The sequence below is a fragment of the Littorina saxatilis genome, linkage group LG10 (genome assembly GCF_037325665.1).
Source record: "Littorina saxatilis isolate snail1 linkage group LG10, US_GU_Lsax_2.0, whole genome shotgun sequence".
Classification (NCBI taxonomy): domain Eukaryota; kingdom Metazoa; phylum Mollusca; class Gastropoda; order Littorinimorpha; family Littorinidae; genus Littorina; species Littorina saxatilis.
Window position 1 is genome coordinate 28728415 of NC_090254.1, and position 20039 is coordinate 28748453.

General features: G+C 41.8%; 1 protein-coding gene across 3 annotated transcripts in view; it reads right to left on the reverse strand.

The window, feature by feature from the left end:
* Window positions 1–3444: 3444 nt before the first annotated feature.
* LOC138978563 (protein hairy-like) overlaps window positions 3445–20039 on the reverse strand; it is a 51154-nt gene continuing 34559 nt past the window's right edge. For all 3 annotated transcript variants that reach the window (XM_070351309.1, XM_070351308.1, XM_070351310.1), the window contains 2 exons: window positions 5556–5640; window positions 3445–5124 (listed from right to left, as the gene is read on the reverse strand). In XM_070351309.1, coding sequence (XP_070207410.1) covers window positions 4043–5124; window positions 5556–5640 — 1167 coding nt within the window. In that variant the 3' untranslated portion in view covers window positions 3445–4042. The remainder of the gene's footprint in view (window positions 5125–5555; window positions 5641–20039) is intronic.

Genomic DNA, 20039 nt, shown 5'->3' on the forward strand with positions numbered 1-20039 from the left:
ACGAGGAAAGGCACCCACTGAACAAACCAAGACGTTTCTTCTAGATCCTCTCTTCAAGAGTGAAATCTAAGAAGCCAAAAGTGAAATAAAGTTCGAGAAGACGTCAGAATGCGAATAATGGCGTCACACGGTATTTTTGTAGGTATACTAAACATATTTGTATACGCTCGCGCGCGCTCTTTTTTCTGTGTGTGTGTGTGTGTGTGTGTGTGTGTGTGTGTGTGTGTGTGTGCGTGTGTGTGTGTGTATGTGTGTTTGTGACACAAAAGTCCGAGCTAAATATTTGTGTCTAATTGTTTAGAATCTACAGTCCTTTCCCGCTTGCTTCACTCTCCTCCTGTCTTTCCCAAGCAGGCCCCACAAGAAGAAAACTCAGACAAACAAGAAATCAAACAAGGAAACCAACAAAGAAACCAACAAGCAAATAAACAAACTAACTAAGATCTAATTTCTCTTCATTCTCTGTCCCATCTCTATCTGTAACAGAAAAAATCATGCCATTTTTAGCCACTCTGGTTAGTCAACCCTTTCAAACCTACCTTTCTCGGATCTGTTTACCTGGCTGAATTCCTCCTTTGATGAGAAGCGGCCCAGCGGTCTAACGCCTGTCTCCGCACACCTCTCGGCATGCAAATCGGCTCAGCATCCACCCGACAGTCCACAAGGGTGGGTCCATTTCGTTTTAATGAGCCACCCGACAAAGCCTCTTCAAAGACTCCAAATGCCAGCGCGAAGGAGGGGGAGAATTTGCACCTTGAGATATTACTTTCACTGTCCACGTTTCACTGTTGCTTTGTTCTTTTTCGAACACTGGTGGTGGGTAGAACTAGCAATCCGGGTTGTTGAGATGTTTTTGAGCACCCACATTTCTTGATTTGTCTTTTGAAGTTATTTCAAATCAAGCAAATGTAAAAGTATTGACTTTCTAATGGTTTCTGCACATAAGACTTGACAATAAGATAATATTCAACGGGAACAATCTTTGAACGGATTTGAACGTATATTACACGATACTTTGATAATACAAAGTGCTTTCGATTTTATGTTCCGAGTGTGCTTAAAACTGACTTGTGAGGGGTTTTACCTGGCAGTATAGGATAGACTTTACCAAGCTGCGCATCTTCAACTCCAATGTCAAATCGGTTCTACTCTACGGCTCTGAGGCGTGGCGAATGACCAAGGTGACACAGCAGAAGATTCAGACTTTCATTAACACCTGTCTGAGGCACATCTTCAAGATCAGATGGACAGACATGATCTGCAATGAAGAGCTGTGGCAAAGGGCGAGCCAAGAGCCCGTTAACAGGCAGATTCTGAGGAGAAAATGGGGCTGGATTGGACACACCCTCAGGAAACCAACATCCAGCATCACCCGCCAGGCTCTCACTTGGAACCCGCAGGGGAAAAGAAAGAGAGGGAGGCCGAGAAACAGCTGGAGGCGGGACACAGAGGCAGAACTGAAGAGGCAAGGCAACAGCTGGGCAGAAGCGGAAAGAACAGCCCAGAATAGGGTGCGATGGAGAAATGTCGTCAATGGCTTATGCTCCGCTGGGGGCAAAGGGCCTAAGTAAGTAAGTAATAGGATAGTAGGTTTCACTGAAAGGTACAAGTGTATCAGTCTTCTCCTTTGACAATGATAATGATATACAAATCGTACAATTTGTTTGTGCCAATATTTTTTTTAAAACACCAACATCCCCTACAACTGACCTTTCTTCGTCAAAACAAATTCTGAAAACTTAAGTGTATTTTTAAAAATGAGAAGTTTAAATTCGAGAGTTATTGGAAAAAGCGGATCTCCATATAATAGGCCTGCTCTGTTATTAAAGTGACATATATTCAGTAATAGTAATGACAACAACAATAAGAGCTTCTAAAGCACAAAGCAAAACAATTATTCTGTCCCCTCTGCGCTTTTCAATAGTATTATCAGTATCACCATACACTATTTCAACACAATAACACCAATACGTTCTTTGGTAAAAGCACGAAGAACGCGACAAACAAAACAATTTCTAAACTGCATGGTTGGAGAAGCAAGAGACTTTTCTTATGTTTCTATTCATGAACCCCTTGAAGGGATCTGATAATCTGAGGTTTTTCTGTAACTGTGTGAGTGATACCCGTTCACCTCAGTAATTCCCAACGTTTATTCTTCCTTTGAAGTCCTGACAGTCACAGAAACGTGTTTGAAGTGAGATTAGTGTAGGATCCGTGAGCTGACACAGAGGAGCAACAGTTGTTTGCTCTTCGCTTAGACACTGGACGAGGGTTCTCTTTAAATGTAGTAGTTTAAAGTAACGTACCAAACCTAGTTTGTGGATTTCAAGGCAATAGTTTCAATATCGTTGAGACTTCTTGATGTTATTTTTGTTGTTGCTGGATACACTTGCTGTTACTGTCTCCATTGTGATATTAGACTTAACATTGTTGCAAGACTAGTTTCGAGGAAATATCAGAAATGTCGGAAACACACTGAAAAATATTTTCCCTCACATTTTATCAATTTTACAGGACACGTTGGCAGTTTTAACTCTGTACGTGTTTGCAACTTAGGGCAACAATTTCGATTAATGCTAGGCCAAAATCGTATCTGATTTAATTGTTAATCGGTTGACACAATTGTTTTTGAAAACAGATTCAGAAAATGGTATACAGAGCCCAAAAAAACACAACAACAACAACAACAACAACAACAACAACAACAACAACAACAACAACAACAACAACAACAACAACAACAACAACAAACGTACGACCCGACAACTGCTATTGGTCTACGTCATTTTACAGTGAGGACACATTATTCGAATCTCAGACCAACTTTATTTTGGAGGACGTGGGACAGCCACTTTAAGAGAGGTGGTCCTTCATATCCTGTACAGTCGGCTCGTCAAAAACAGGTGTTCTTCAAGTGCTAAATCCGCATTTTTACGGCTTTGCCGAAAAGTCAAATTGAGGATTTGTTCATGTGTATTCAGGGAAAAGAGTCAACAGAAATCGGCACGCACGGAAGCGAGTACGCTTCAGAAATTGCAGTATTGGTTCATAACTTGCCGGAAGACCGTTCCTTTTTCTGGGTCTTTTGATTAAAAAAAAAAAGTTAATTTAGAATGACATGCGCGTTTTGAGTAGAATCTGCATTAGTTGATACGTATTTAACAGCTGACAGACGTACAGTGACACAAGGAGGCAGGCAGAGAGCTGAGATGGTAGGAACAAGGAGACACACACACAGGCAGACAGGGGGACACACGATCAGACACAAACACAGACAGAGAGACAGAGAGACAGACAGACAGACAGACAGACAGACAGAGAGACAGAGAGACAGACAGACAGACAGACAGACAGACAAGACAGACAGACAGACAGACGCTCTTTCTTTCATGCACACGTGTAGATGCAAACATAGTTCCACACGCACTGATGAACATTATTCAGGCACTTTAATTTTCAAAACCACACACACACACACACACACACACACACACACACACACACACACACACATACACACACACGTACACACACATACATACATACACGCGCGCGCTTGTTACACATTTCATTTAACGATGATAAATACTCCATCTCAGCTTGCAATTAATAGTCATTGATGCCTGTTTATATGTTTGTCGTTGCTTGAATGCTTCTCAAACAACATTGCAGCAGTTTCTTGATATGAATGTTAACTGTGGGTGGTGTCATGATCATGTAGATAAATTATAAACTTGAGTTTTCATTTTTGAAACAAACAAACAAACCATAATTTATCCGGACGATGCCTTTTTTAGCGCAACAGGATATATATGATCCTAAGTAATTGCATTCGTTTTTGTTTTTTTAATGAACATGAAGCGAACTTTGTTATTCCTGAAAGCGTCGTTCAAATCAGAACATTTCCAACCTTTCCTGGACATAATTATGTTCACATTTTGACAGCTAATTTCTCCCTCCGTTTTTACAAACGTGTGTACAATCTCGTAACATGACCAAAGCACAAAGCTTAACGTTCTCTTCCATAGGCCAAGGGCAAATGCTACCACGGCCTCCACATTGATGAATAACCTTGCATAACATGTCCCACTTCGTTGTTGTTGACGTCATTTCCGGCGTTTACAAACACTTCCGGTGACGGCTGCGGAGGAGGGGCCAAGTTGGGTCCTACAGGTTTGTTCACAAACGACAAAGCTGTTGCGACAGTCTGAATTTTCTGTTCCACCGAACACACAGCGCTACCGGTTGCAATTAAAGGAACATTTGAGGTCGGTATTCCAACACAGTGGTTAACGTTCATCTGAGGGAGACTTGGAATGTAGGCCGTTGTGAAGGCACCGTTGGAATACATGCTAGGACTGTACAGGACTTGGTGACTTCCCAACGCTGGCAGAGAACCCACGGGCAACACTGGAGAAGAAGTTACAGGCTGAGCGAGTTCCAAGCTCTTTGAGCTTATCTGTTGTTGCTGAAGGAGCTGATAGTTTTGTTGCTGTTGTTGATGTTGTTGTTGTTGTTGTTGTTGTTGTTGTTGTTGTTGTGGCTGCTGCAGTGTCTGTTGTTGCTGGTCGACAACGATGAACACATTTCCGCCACAAATCAGCTTCAGAGGCCCGGCAAGTTTGATCCCGTTGTTGGCTGAAGTGGTGTTCTGTGCACACATCTGTGGAGACATGCTTGACGCGGGTGAGGCAGACGTGTGCTGAAAAGGCGCCACGAATGCTGTGGTGGTGGTAGTATTAGCAGCAGCGGTCGACGATGGTGACGTCACAGTTCTGACGTCATCCGAGTGACGAAATACGTTCACTTTCCCGGCAGCCTCTTCGTCGCTGGACGAGCCGTCAGAGGCACTGTCATACACGCTCCTGTCACCCACATTGACGTCATCACTGTCCGGTGACACGGAACGGAGAGAGGCCGCCACCCTGCTGGACTGGTCCTCAAGCTTGAGGTCCCTGGAGGTGATCTGGCCCTTGCAGTGAGACAACAGCTTGTGACGCACCTCGGGCAGCAGGTGGAGCTGGTTGTCCAGGAAGGTGTCCACCTCCTCCATGCAGCGACTGAAGCCGTCCAGGAAGGGAGCTGGTTGGGACTTCTCTGTGGAAGTGTTGCTACTGGGGTTTTCTGTGGACAGAGATACATTGATGTGTGAGATATGATTGTTTTTCCGTGCAGGCTGTTTCCTCGTCGTCGTCGTCGTCGTCGTCGTCGTCATCATCATCATCATCATCATCATCATCATCATCATCATCATCATCATCATCATCATCATCATCATCATCATCATGCTAGTCATAGGTATTGTTGTCATCATGATTGTCTCTTCCTCCCCCTCATCATCATCATTAGCAGAAGCACCGGTCATTATTTTCATTACTATCCTGGTCATCATTATTAGCATTCAAAATTACTTGTACTTTTACCACTAGAAAAAAACTACCCCCTTATGTATTTTTGGCTAACAGAATCATAATCGTAAACCAAAATGGACAATCGAGTATCTGAGCAACAAACTGTAGGAGGTGTTTGAGACTATTTGTTACAAAAACACCAACCTGGTTTCTTGTCAGCAATTTTCTTGATATAGTCCACCGTCATCTCAAGAATGTCGGCTTTCTCCAGTTTACTCGGGCGCGGTGACTGGAACACACAAGACATCATTTTGTTCAATTAATGAAGAATCAAAAAACAAGAAAGGAAAAGTTAATTAATGATAATAACACACGAGTTTTTATAAATCGCAGAAGTCTATGCGTGTACAACCAAGGTAACAAGACCTGTAGAAATAACAATAGCAAACATGCATTCATTTACGATAGGCCCGCAAAGTTCAGCAAAAGCCATATGCAAAGATTTGCGGAAACGTTGAGTTTATCACCCTGCTGATCCGCGAAAAGAGATAGGGAGAAATATAGGTGGGTGTAAAATGGACTGATAGACAGATAGGTAGATATGTACATATAGATAGAGAGAGAGAGAGAGAGAGAGAGAGAGAGAGAGAGAGAGAGAGAGAGAGAGAGAGAGATACAGACAGACAGACAGACAGACAGACAGACGGACAGACAGACAGAGGAGAGAACGTGTTTTTTTTTAACTTTCTTTCTTTTTGTTTATCTTGCACAGTCTTATTTGAACATATTCTTCTGTCAGCAACAAAGCAGAGTGCAGACACGATATAACCACAATCATTGGTTAAAAACGCCTTAAACTTCACAGGTAAAAAAATAGAAAGAAGTAACACAATAAGACACACATTCTGACAGAGCAAGATTCACACACAAACTGACGCAAAACTGACAGAGACAGACACCCTGACAAATACCACGTCACCTCCTTCATATCAAGGGGAGACAAAGCCAGGGATTTCCTTTGCAATGAGACCATATTATGCAGTAAAAGGGATTTACTTCTACGATAAACGCCACGGGTTCAAATCCCTGTCACATAAAATTCAGACAAGATCGGGGAAACGGCACGGTCGTTTTCTGACGGTCAAGACGTCACTGCCGTTTTCATTGTCATAAAACTTCATTTTGGGGGCACTTTCGTTATTACCTGATAACCTTGTGATAACCTTTAGACATCTGATTGGAGGGAAATGAAAAGTGATGACATTTGACCACAAAAAAGTTTGCTTGGGAAGGGTAGAGAGACAATTGAATCTTGACGTCTGCCAATGTTTAGGGTTATGTTTTAATCGTGTCAACTTCATGGAATAACCAAATTGGAAATATGTGTTATTGTTATTTCACAATTTTTTTTCTTTTGTTCTTTCTTTTTTGGGCTTCATTTTTTTAATAATAACTATTTCTTGTTGCATTACGCCATTACTGTGTTAAGGGAATGTGATAAGCTTTTAAGCAAGATTGCTTTTGAAAGAGCCTTGGCTATTTATGAATTTTACAATGTAGTGTTTTTTCGGAAATGCAGGAAACAACAATGTTACCAAAAAAAAGAAGAGAGTTTAAACTTTGTTCATGCTCCCATGCAAAAACGTGCCTATTTATTATATACTTGTGAAGCTTATTTGACAAACAAGCAAGCTAAAAAAAATGTTTTTTTTTAAAAGAAGGTATGTTTATGTCGTTTAGGTGTGCTGTTGTCCAGACGAGTTTTGAAGAGCCTACTCTTATCTGAAGTGTGTGGTCACAAAGCAGACCGCAATAAAGATAAAAAGCAAATCTGCTACTCATTCTTCAAAGACATTAAAACCTCGTCTCAAGGGCATACCTCAATCCCTACAGGTGTTAAAAGGCCAAACATTAACGAGATGTGTGCTCAAGATTAGACTCGCCACATGGGGCCGGGCTAAGAAAGAGACAATACATAACGACAACCTGTCACCGCCTATAGCTATGTCAACAACACCTGCATGCATGAGCACAATTCCTCTCTAGCACCAGGTATCTAATACAGTGGAACCATTCCTTTAAGATCGACCCCCTGTTTTTAGCTTTCTATACCATTGTAAGACTTCTTTTTTCCTTAGATTTTCTGGTCATAACGTCTGTAAATTTACCTCCGTTGGAGACTGCCTCCTTTTTCAGTCCTGATTATCTCATATCGTTGGAGGTCTTGAAAGTGGTTCCATTGTTAACAAAACTCCAAGGCGGCCTACACTGCATGTAGGAGCAAAATTCCATGACAGCGCTGAATATCTGCTAGCGAAAATCAAAGGTGGCTTATGCTGTCAGCGTTGAGCCTTTATTACCTGACTCCTGTCAATAATTTATTTGTCTTCTTTTTGCAGGAACAGTCAACAACGAAACTTATTTCGTGAGCAAAACTCCTCACTCGGGCCAGGTATCTGCTAGCTTATGTTGTCAGCGTTGAGCCTTTATTACCTGACTTCTGTCAATCATTTATTTGTTTATTTTTTGCATGACCACTGCACAACCAAACCTGTAATTATTTACGAGCAAAATCCCTCTTTTGGGCCAGGTGTCTGCTAGCCAAAATCAAAGGCTGCTTACGCTTTATCTAGGAGCGACATTCCACGCCAACGCTAGGTATCTGATTGCCCAAAATCCAAAATGAGTGGAGGCTTGTGTCGTCAGCATGGTGTCTCTATATTGCCTGACTTCTGTCGATAACGTATTTATTGTGCATAACTGATGATCATACAAGCAAACGTAGGGAAGGTTCAAAGTTAATTTCGCTGTGAAACACATGGAAATTCGATATTAAGTACACTTCTGTATTTATCTGGCACGCTTGACTTTCTTCTTCACTTGCGCAACTATTTCCCTTTAAAACTCCCAAGGATGGACGGTTAAGGCGTAAGGGTCACCCAGAATTTGGAAAAAAATCGTTTTTCAGATATACTAAATTATGATGTTGCCAAAAGCTAGCAAAATATCTCTATTTTCATGTGCAGTTTACATTTTGTCTCTAGAATACATAGTTTTCTTGCAATAAGTGCTCAAAGTAGGTTGGTGGGAATTAAAAATCACTGGCCGAAATATCTAAAATAACAACAATCCTATTTGCGCTGAGCTGCTCGAAAATAATAAGCCTAACCTGTCTCTCTGGTTTACAACAACCGTACAACGACTGCTCCCTACAGTTGACGGCAAGATGGCGGCTTTCGTGCATTGAAAGTGAATTTCGCAGCGAATTATCGAGCCTACTGTGAAAAGAGTCAACTTTTTGAGAAAATCATCATGTTTTATGTGGTGAAAGTTCGCGCGAAATCACAGAGCAGCTACACTGTCTGCATGATCAACTTTTTTAAATATTCACCTATTCCATTGAAACTTTGCACATCAAATGTTCACTGGACTGGCTATAGTTTGTTCTAAAATGAAGCTGATAATCAGAAAAATAGAATTTTTTTGATTGTGTGATATATCATAATAATATATAGAATTATAGTATTCTTTGCTAATGCTACTAAAAGCAAAATTTCCAACAAAACAGAAAGCTTTTAGAACATACTGTAGGTAATGATGCTTTAAATATGAGTGCCAATTTATTTTTCAATTGGACACATACTTTTTCCCCAAGAGTGCATTGAAAAATGCTAAAATTAGCATTTTTGCAGGTTTATTTTGCCCATTTTTTTACGAACTAAATAATTTTTTCAGTTGTTCTACTTAATTTAGGCATTCGAACTTGATGTTTTCTGAAAATATAATGATTTTTGAAAAAAAACTACCAAATATCAAGCCAATTCATTGATTACAAGTGACTGAATAAAAAAATAACAGTTTTGGTCCGACAATCTGGGTGACCCTTACGCCTTAAACAAGACAACCTGCTCAGAGGCCAAGAACTGACTTTGCCCCAGTGTTTTTTTTTATTTTTTATAATTATGAGTTTAATGAGTGGGTGTGTTGAACATCAGAAAGTCTTTTAATTTTCATTCAGGAATTCCTGATTTCTTAAAGGCAGCTTTCGTCCCTGTTCTTCACTTCATATTTCTAAATTCTACTTTCCTGTCGTACAAAACCCACACGCCCTCTTGCGCTGTAAAAAACAAAACAACCTTCACTCATCTCTTTCACCTCCATTATATTGCGATCTCCCCGAGTCGGCTTAAAAACTATTTTGATAAAATACCGATGGGAGAAATGTAAACGAAGCAAAAGAGGAACGCGGCACGGCCACTTTCGGTAGCAAAATGATTCGCCCCAAACAGAACTGTTGTGTATCCCCAATGTATAACGACACAGTAGCACCAAAAGTGAAAATTACTAAATTTACTTTTATATTCGTAAATACCATCCATATTTACACAAATATGACACCAGGAAAGTGAGCCAAGAGTGAAAATACAAATTTCACTGTGATAATGATAATTGTCACGAGATCAAACAAAAGCATTTCACTTGCTGGAGTGAATGTGCTAAATTTGCTAGCTTGCACATTTCTCGATTTTTTTACTGATGTGTCTGCTCCTATCCTTTCGCTTTGAGAAGATTCTGCTCATCCTTCATGTTAGTGAAACGTAGTTTAGCGTTTCCACATTGCCCAAAGATGCTGTCGGGCGGAGGGACAGCCGGATTTGAATTGTTAACTTACAAATAATACAGCATTTTGCCTTCAGACAGAGTGTTGGTACAATGTACTTGACAGTGCAAACAGAAAGATAATAGCCTGCCATTCATAGCAACACAATTCTTCTAACACTTTTTTTTATAATGTGCTATTCTTCGCTGGATGCCCGAGCACAAATAATTCTTAATCCGACAGGTTTCGAGTTGGTTGGTATCTTTAGTATACTTGGCACAGTATCGCTAAAAGCCAGAATTGCTCAAAATCAGGGTGGGATTGGTAATAATTCGGCAGTGTAATTGTGTTATTTGGAAATATAAGTAATAATTCTCAAATCCACTGTGAAATGAATAATGTTCACTTTTGGCGCTAGTTTGCCGCCATACCCCCCACGTGTCAGAGAGAAAGCAAATTGACACTGTTCAGGCTAGATCAGGTTAAAATACTACCAAGGACCTGTCAGAAAAGGAGTAAAATGTTAACTTTACATATGCTTGATCTGTTTGCAGAGCGTGCGCTTGCATCGTAATTTATTTCGACTAAGAAGGATGGTAAGAATGAAAGAAGGATGGAAGGATGGAAGGCTTGGTTGGTTGGTTATTGACGTCCCTTCGACCGATAAGGCTATCCGGATCAGATTGAACTTTGTTTCCTTACTCAGGAAGGTGGGAAGGAAGGAAGGAAGGAAGGATGAAGGTCGGAACTATGAAAAAGACAAAGATGAAGAGGAGCAGCAACAAGAACACCACATCAACAGCAACAAAAACAGAAGAACAAATTGGACACCAAAAACCACGGGTCACGTGTCCGTTACGTCATTCCGCACGTGGAGGCACGCGGACGCTCGTTCTTCGCGCATGCGCCGTGGCCTTTCTGTCACCGACCCGCGATCGGGCAGGTAAATTTGAGGAGGGATTTCCTCGGATCGCGGTCTGCGTTGAAAGCGGCGGGCCCCTGTGCGATTTGCTGCGTGCCTTAGCTTCTGTGTGCACGCGTCGCACGAGCAGAATGTTGGTTTAAGCGGCTGTCACACGCTGCCTGGGGCAAGACTGAGGGGAGACGATTTTGTGTGGATCGCGATCTTGCACAAGACTGGCTTTTTAGAGAGAGAACTCAGAACTCAGAACTCAGAACTTTATTACATAAGGATAAAGGTTTTAGGCTTAGCCTAATCTTCCAACCTGTCCTTGGAACAAATACAGAGAATAATTGTAAAGAGAGAGAGGGAGAGGGAGAGGGAGAGAGACACAGAGAGAGAGAGAAAGAGAGAGAGACAGAGAGAGAGAGAGAGACAGACAGACAGATAGATAGATAGATAGATAGATAGATAGATAGATAGATAGATAGATAGATAGATAGATAGATAGATAGATAGATAGATAGATAGATAGATAGATAGATAGATAGATAGACAGAGACAGAGACGAAGGGAGAAATTATTTAACTAACCCCTGAAAGAAGACAGGCAAAGATTAAAAAATGTTCACGAGACCATTACAGTTTGTGCACATGTAATCCACCCCACGAATGAAACTCCTGACCCCCTACGTTGCAATCTGACTAACAAAAAACAACGATACCTTTTTATCTCTCGAATGGGAATCACATAAATCAATAGATACATTATAGCGCTGCTGTCAGAAGGCAAACGAACATCTAAAATGTGCGTCATTAATTTATCATTCTCATCTGAAACCACAATGCCACGAGCTTGGGAAACCAAGACAATTTCAATTTGCACATAAAAAAAGTCCGAGAGATAGTCGCCACACAAATGTCTCTTGCAGAAGTATTTCGGGGGGTGTCTGTTTCTCTCTCTAGCGACAGAAGAGTTCTTTTATTTGCACAAAGGGAGGACACTGGTGTCACCCCGCCGGCCAGAAGCAGACGACAAAAAGTCCCATCTAACAGTAAATCGATCCTGGTAGAAGCAATCCTTTTCTGCTAAGGTCGGCGACACGGGGCTAAAATACTTCCGTTGCAGAGGTGTAATTTTGCAAAAAGGCAGAAGCTGAGGTAAAATAAATGCCTTTCTCTGTGACACTCGGAGTAAATTGGTAGCGTATAGAAAGGTTACGTTTCCTCTCGAGTTGTAGTTTAGCACCCATGCCCTGCTGTCCCCCTCTTTTCTTGTTTTCAGTGAAAGAAACGTTTCATTTCTATTTGCAAAGTTCCATTGTATTTGGCCGGACGAACGCATGGATCTTTCTAGTGTTCAGTATAATTCCACGCCGTCTTTTGTCCAAAAACAAATGGTTAATAGCCTATAACAATCTTCGGTGTTTTAATTGCTGCTTTCACCCGGTCATTCAAACATTTTCCTGATGTATTGGGGTTGTGGACTTTTATCTAATTTGTTTTGGGTGAGAAGAACATAACTTTACAAACCCGTCGCGATATAACCTTGAATGGTTGAAAACGACGTTAAACACCAAATAAAGAAAGAACTTTACAAACTGCCTTTTTAATGCTAGCTAATTAAAGCAAAGTTGGAATTCGTAAGAAAACCCCACAAAAACACCCAACCAACAACACAAGGTCACACACCAAGGACTGAAGAAAAAAACAATCTAGAAAGAGGCATGTGCACACACACACACATTCTTACACACACACACACCCTCCCTCTCTCTCTCTCTCTCTCTCTCTCTCTCTCTCTCTCTCTCTCTCTCTCTCTCGCACAAATCAAAGCACCCAACATGCAATATTCAAATGACACGGGTCAGAAGGTTAACACCCCTGAATATGCCGAACGTGCAGGTTGGATCAGACAATGCATTTACCATGAAAAAACACAAATCCCCGTTTAAGACCCACTGTCTATCACACCAAGTCTTCAAAGACAAGCACGACGCAAATATATGAACCCCATTCCGTATTCTCAAGCCTGCTTTGAAAAGCTATTTGAAGCTTAGGCTGGGATAGCATCTCATTTTCCGGAGTATGCCAGGAAAGAGTCTTTGAAGCGGGTCATATGAATAATAATGACGGTGCTTTTTCTTAACTGACCTCAGGAGAGCCAGTGAGGTACATGTATATGAAAATGTATCGTGTGAACTGTCGTGTGAACCTCTTTGCAAACTTTCAACATAGATGGTAACTATCGATGGAATGTTTTGGTTCGTTGATTCCAAAAGCATCATTTACTCGGCCAATGCAACTATTGTTTTACTCAAAGGGAGACCCGAAATACCCCTTTCAACCGCTAAATGTCAACAGCACCGGGGGGACCAGCCGTAACGTGTACTGACAGACTGCTTGGGGCACATGACATTTGTCCAGTGTCTGACGCAAAATACCCACATGCACATTGATGTGTATTTGCTGTTGTCTGCCAGACTGATACATGTCTTCTGTCAATTTCGTCTCAGCTTTTCCTCGTGTATCTGCTTTGCCTTTCAGACGCCATTTCCTCGTCTCTTGCTTTCCCTTCAAAGGTACAGTCCTACTCGTGTCAGTGGGCATGTGCAACATCAGCCTCAGATCGCACCGCGTGGACACTCACCACACAGCAACAGCCTGGCTGCTCTCAGTGCACACATACCAAGATTAATGACTTAATGTTGTTGGTGACCCGAGTGTCAATCTGCCAGATTACTTACAGTTTACAGTATGGTCAGCACGAAAAGGAAGGTATCTGTCAGTAACCAAATGCATCGGTGACAAACTCTGCGCGTTTCATCAAGAGGCTCCCCTCACTCACCCAACCTTCCAATAGAGAACACAAGCATCCTTTACCCTTGACCAGTGGCCAATGCGACCCAAGTCTCCCTCTGACAATGCTAAATGACAGACGCGTGGCACGCTGTGAAAAAGAAAGACTTGGAAAAGGGAAAGAAAGAAATAGGAAGGGAGTTGGGTGTAGTGGGGGTGGAGGTTAATAGGAGGTTAAGGACGAAGACTGCAGAAAAACTGGGTTTTATTTTTGGGGGGGAGAGAAAGCAGTAGGAAGGAAGTGTTGGTGGAGGTGAATGGGAGAATAACGACGGAGAGTTGTAGTGGTGGTGGTTGTGGAGATATTGGTGTAGGGGGGGGGTGGTTGCTTATTCATGGTCTTCAGATGTATAAACGCAAACACTTGCCACCTGTCAAACCCATTCTTCTCCATTTTGCGTTTTGCGGTGACCACTGTCCGTCTTTTCGCCATGGTCAGTATTTCCATAACAACCTATAATCTGCGTTCAGCACCTGGCACGGTGCGCCGACAGTACGTGATGTGAATGCTTGCCCTACGAACCGCTGCTTATTGTGCTGTGTCAGAATCGGAAAGAAGGTCTTTGTGATGGCTTGGGTATTCTGTCTCCACTATCCAGGTGGCAACAATCACACAGTTTCTTAAAGTCATTCACAGATATATCATTTTACGGACAGACAGGCAGATAGAAACGGAGTGCCGATGAATTGGCCGCACCTGTTTGAAGACAGACAAACAAACAGACAGACAAACAAACAAAAACACACAAAGAGAAGAAACACACACAGACAAAGACAGACAGACACACGCACGCACACACACACACACACACTCACACACACACACACACACACACACACATACACACACACATACACACACACACACACACACACAACAAACACACACACACACACACACACACACACACACACACACACACACACACACATACACACACACAGAAGAAAAATTGGCCGCATTTATCGACAGACCGAAAGACAGGCAAACCGATCGGCTGACCTATCAACAGACAGAAACGGTGTAACGACGCATTGCCCACATATTTAGACTTGTGTTTCTTCTTTTCAAATGACTTCAATTTTCACAATGTCGTGAAATATGTTTGATGATGGGTATTTCGCATCTTTGATTTCGCTTTAACGTTCTCTCGATTTTAAACGAAAGCAGAGTCAATTACTTTCTCTCAATTTCAAAAGATAGCAGAGTCCAATTTAAGAGATAGCCATCGTCCTTGAAATAGACTGGACGCTGCTATGTGTGATTTTATGACTTGGCCCAAACCCAAGGCGAGACACTTGGGAAGGAATGTGAACGTGATGTTTTGATGGATTGGTCAAGTGAACGGCGGTATTCTGCCTTGGGGCAGGCATGTGCCAGGTATGTACTATACTGTCTTACCTACTGGTAAACTTTGGGTTTACTCTATAATGTTCAGCAGAGAAATATCAGTCGTTTCAAATTTAGGCGAAGTGGCCACCTTTTCATTATTGTTTGATCACCCTTTCATTATTATTTTCCTGTTGCGCATCTTGCCCGTGCTCTGTTAATTAATATCGATAGATCGAGGTTCTATTGAATGTTTTGTTCTTTCCATAAGCTTACATTTCTTGTTAATTTGATTACTGCAGAATTGGTCTACCTGTAGTGTAAGAATTACTGTACAACACAAATGAATGCCAGTTTACCATGAATTCGGTCTACGTGTAGTCTATATTAATATTCCGCGCCGATGGTACAGTTTCCAAAATAATTGCAACAAAAGTGTTGACCTATATTTCCTAAATAAAAAGAAAAATAACCATATGACTAGTTTCCTGAAACAAAACTTTTTAAAAGACATTAAAGGCACAGTAAGCCTCCCGTAAACCATCACAGATACTGTCAGACTTTTACACGCAGTACAAACACCCTTCCATTTGAACGCTCACCAAACGGGAACATCCTAGGTGCCCTACGTAAAGAGCGAGCAATTTTCAAAGAATTAATTTTGCAGATTGTCTCGGACACTTTTTGGACCCATCCTGAACTCAGGTCAAACATGAGTTATACTTCCCTTCGGGTCTCATTCTAAACTGGCGATAGCCGTGGACCGAAGAATGTTTTTGGACCGTGGTGCGTTTTTGCGCTAGACCTAACTTTTAAAATCTAAATAATAAATTGACAGCTTGTTACACAAACATTCTTTAATCATAAAAAAATTCTTTTTTCATCAAGACAAGATCAGTACAATTCGAAGTTGTGAAAGTTTAAAAAAAGAAAAGCCCGGAAGCAGGGTCACGCAAGGGTTGTAGCAGACGACGGTTTATGCATATCGCCAGCTCCTCTCAACAGTCAAAAGCCATCGCTAGAGTTATTGTGAACCACAGCCGTTTGTTTCGTGCATAAAAACGTGCTATTGCAGATAAGCTCACATCGAGTCGCATTCAAATTACTTACTGACGACTACATCTGTACATTGTGAAAAAGGGAAACTGGATCACACGGGTTCACGATGGCTCAGGGGTAAGATAAACCACGCAAAAATAAATTCTTTGAAAATTGTTCGCTCTTTACGGAGGGCACCTAGGATGTTCTCAAGCGGTGAGTGTTTAAATGAAAGGGTGTTTGTACTGTGTGTAAAAGCTTGACCGTATCTGTGATGGTTTACGGGAGGCTTACTGTGCCTTTAAACAGTGTCGGAATTTCATTTAAAAGAGTATTCAACTTGTGCGACTCCCAGCGCCTTTCAGGTCAACGCGTAAGAATATAATGGTCAACCTAATTTCTTTTTTTCCTTCTTATTTTTTTTTCGTCAGATACTTTTCTGTTTCAGAACACCAAAAGAACTTGAAAAACCATCGTACATAAACGGCAGCAATAGCTTGACATGTCAAAGAAGTAGAGGGGATGAATTCCAACAACCCACCATACAATTGCGTTCATTTTACAAAACCAATGTTAAAGGAGTGAATTTAAAACTGCAGTTACAGCAACGACATTAGAACAGCATCTCTGCCAGTGTCCACCGACCATTGGCGTGTCAGAGACTGACTGAGTAACTAAAATATATATGTCCGCAGTTACAGTAACTATAACGGACATGATGAGGTTATATGCTGGAGGCGCGTCAGAGGCTGATCATACCGCCGTTAAATGACGTTATCTGGGTGCCCGGATGACGTTATCACGCGACGCTATCACCCCATGGCGTCAGTCAGGTCCGCAAACTGGACTGTCCAGCAAACTTCCCGTGTCCAGTCTTTCTTTGGCCATTGCTGACCCATTCATATTCACATTTCCCTCCTACTAACCCATATTCAATCGGCGATTTCCACTCATACCGCCCATTCAGACAGAGATTTGTATGTGTGCCCAATAGTCACAGAGAAACATTCCTACTCCTTCCTCGTCATTCAGAGAAATGATTTGTGAGCAAACCAGCAATTTTGCGGTCTGCGGGTGTGTCCACTTAGAGTCGTACTTTGTGCGGAGTATGGGTATATAGCGAGTGATTTGTGAGCACGGACCTTGCTTATAGAAAAGTAGGAGGGGGAAAAGGAAAAGTGGTTCCCCCCTTTTAAAACCTCAAGCAATCTGAGAAAATCAGGTGTTAAAAAGGAGGGAGTCTTAAAATCGGGGTAAATTTACAGCGACTATCAACAGAAAATCTTCTATGACATTGTCTTAAAAGGGAGGGAGCCTTACACTGGGGGTTCCACTGTATGCCCCTTCGTGAACACAATTGTGCGGAGGTTATAGGCTTGTCTATCCGTTTCTATTATTTGAAAATACGTCCTCTGTGGCCCTGTTGGTCGATAAAGGACATGCTATGGTCATTCGCTATGATAAAGGATATCAGAATGTATGAATTTGTTTTGGATGTAATTTTTTTTTAAACTTCAGTTACAATAATCTCTCTCTCTCTCTCTCTCTCTCTCTCTCTCTCTCTCTCTCTCTCTCTCTCTCTCTCTCTCTCTCTCTTTCCCTTTCTTTCTATCTCTCTCCCTCTATCTGTCTTTCTGTCTCTGTCTCTCCCTCTCTTACCCTTATGTGTGTGTCTGTGTTCGTCTCAAGGACAGATAGTAAGAAAAGGACCAGCCCTAAATCTTAATCTTAGTTCAGTGCATCTATCTCGTCGGGGGGGGGGGGGGGGGGGGATTGGTACATCTTTCAGTAGAGCACTAGACTTGTGATCCTAGGTTCACAGGTTCAAATCCAGGCTGGGATAGACAAAGGGTAACTTCTTGTCCCAGAGACGGTATCGATGTCCTAGCTACCCCCATGTCACTGCCGTGACACGTAAAAGACCTCGGTCATTCTGCCAGAAGTGCAGGGGACTGATTACGCCTCGACACACACACACACACACAGACACAGACACACACACACACACACACACACACACACACACACACACACACACACACACACACACACACACACACACACACACACACACACCTGGGTAGCACGACTCTATTTGTTTCCAGCTTTCTACCGGAAGGAAGCGATTTGCATTTCCCAGCAATGGGACGATAAAGTATTGAATACTATCACATACAAGTCTTCAGTTGGATGTACGTTCCCCTTGCAGTTATCAGTATGGTCAGAGGTGCTTCCTCTAACCAAGGCTTAACACTTCCACTGATTGGTGGTTTATGGCGTGGCAGATTATACCAGTGTAACGTATTTCATTCCGTTAAGATGAGGGTCACACACGTTTCTAACAAATCGGCAAACAATCAGATAACATACACAGAAGCAGAAGATACAAAGTGTAGACGTTCAACACTCTGCGACGCCCCGTATGAAAAGCTAAAAGTTATGTTACTACTTGTTGATATTGTTCTTACACTTTGTACACAAAAGTCGACCCCCACATTTTACGCTGATTTTTAGTGAGCACGCCTAAAACCAGGTAACCGTGTTGTACTTCATTATTACAATTACATGTTTGCTTTGCTGCATACTGTTTTGCAAAAAAATTGAATAAATCGTAAAAAGCAAACAAATAAGTAAACAAACAAAATAAGATTGCAGCACACCTACTATACCAAGACTCACACGCAGAATGCCTCTATTTGAGGGAAACATCGTTTGTGAGGAGGAAAGGGAGATGTTTAGACAGCTAAGCGTATCGCAATTATAAACCGTCTTAAGCTCTAAAACTGGCGGTGTATCAGATAACCATAGTGTCCCGTCTTTAAATACCCTTAATGGTCAGTAAGACTATTAAACCTGGCATTTTCCATTTACTTTGAGAAGAGGAAACGAGACGTAGCCTAATCGTTGTTAAATTGGCAAATATTTTCGGGTGTGTGAAACGTAGCACAATGCATTCAATTATAAAGGTAAACGTAGCCTCTTTATCGTGTACACAATCATGTAAACCACCACAGACACTGTCTTTACACGGGATAGGTGCATATAGTGTCTAATATTTTACACCCGATGGGTGCATGTAGTGTTCAATCTTTTACACGGGATAAGTGCACATATTGTCCAATCTTTTACACCGGATAAGTGCATATAATGTCCAATCTTTTACACGGGATAGGTGCATATAATGTCCAATCTTTTACACGGGATAAGTGCATATAATGTCCAATCTTTTACACGGGATAAGTGCATATAGTGTCCAATCTTTTACACGGGATAAGTGCACATAGTGTCCAATCTTTTACACGGGATAAGTGCACATAGTGTCCAATCTTTTACACGGGATAAGTGCATATAGTGTCCATTCTTTTACACGGGGTAAGTGCATAATATTGTCTAGTCTTTTACACGGGATAGGTGCACATAGTGTTCAATCTTTTACACGGGATAAGTGCATAATAGACTCTATCGGTATTCCAAGCTCTCGTAATCTCTCGCAAACTTCAGAGCATAGCAAAGCATGCGGTACAGCGATCTCGTGCGAGCTGCACAAGCCAAGGTTCAAAGTTCTCGCGAAGTTCAAAGCATAACAAATAGCGTGTCTCGCGAGAGCTGCTCAGATACCGAAAAGGTATATAGTGGCTAGTCTTGTACAAGGAATATTAGCTAGAGCATCCTTCCATTTGAACACATACAAACAAACAAAATCAACGGCTTGGCTGCTTATACATTAATTGTCGCACATAAGTTAGTTTTTGTATCTGATTGCAGGGCGGGGATGTAGCTCAGTCGGTAGCGCGCTGGATTTGTATCCAGTTGGCCGCTGTCAGCGTGAGTTCGTCCCCACGTTCGGCGAGAGATTTATTTTTCAGAGTCAACTTCGTGTGCAGACTCTCTTCATTGTGCCGTCTCTAATTCGTTATACTTTGAAGACGATGAAAATGACTAAATAGTCGATCTTCACAGA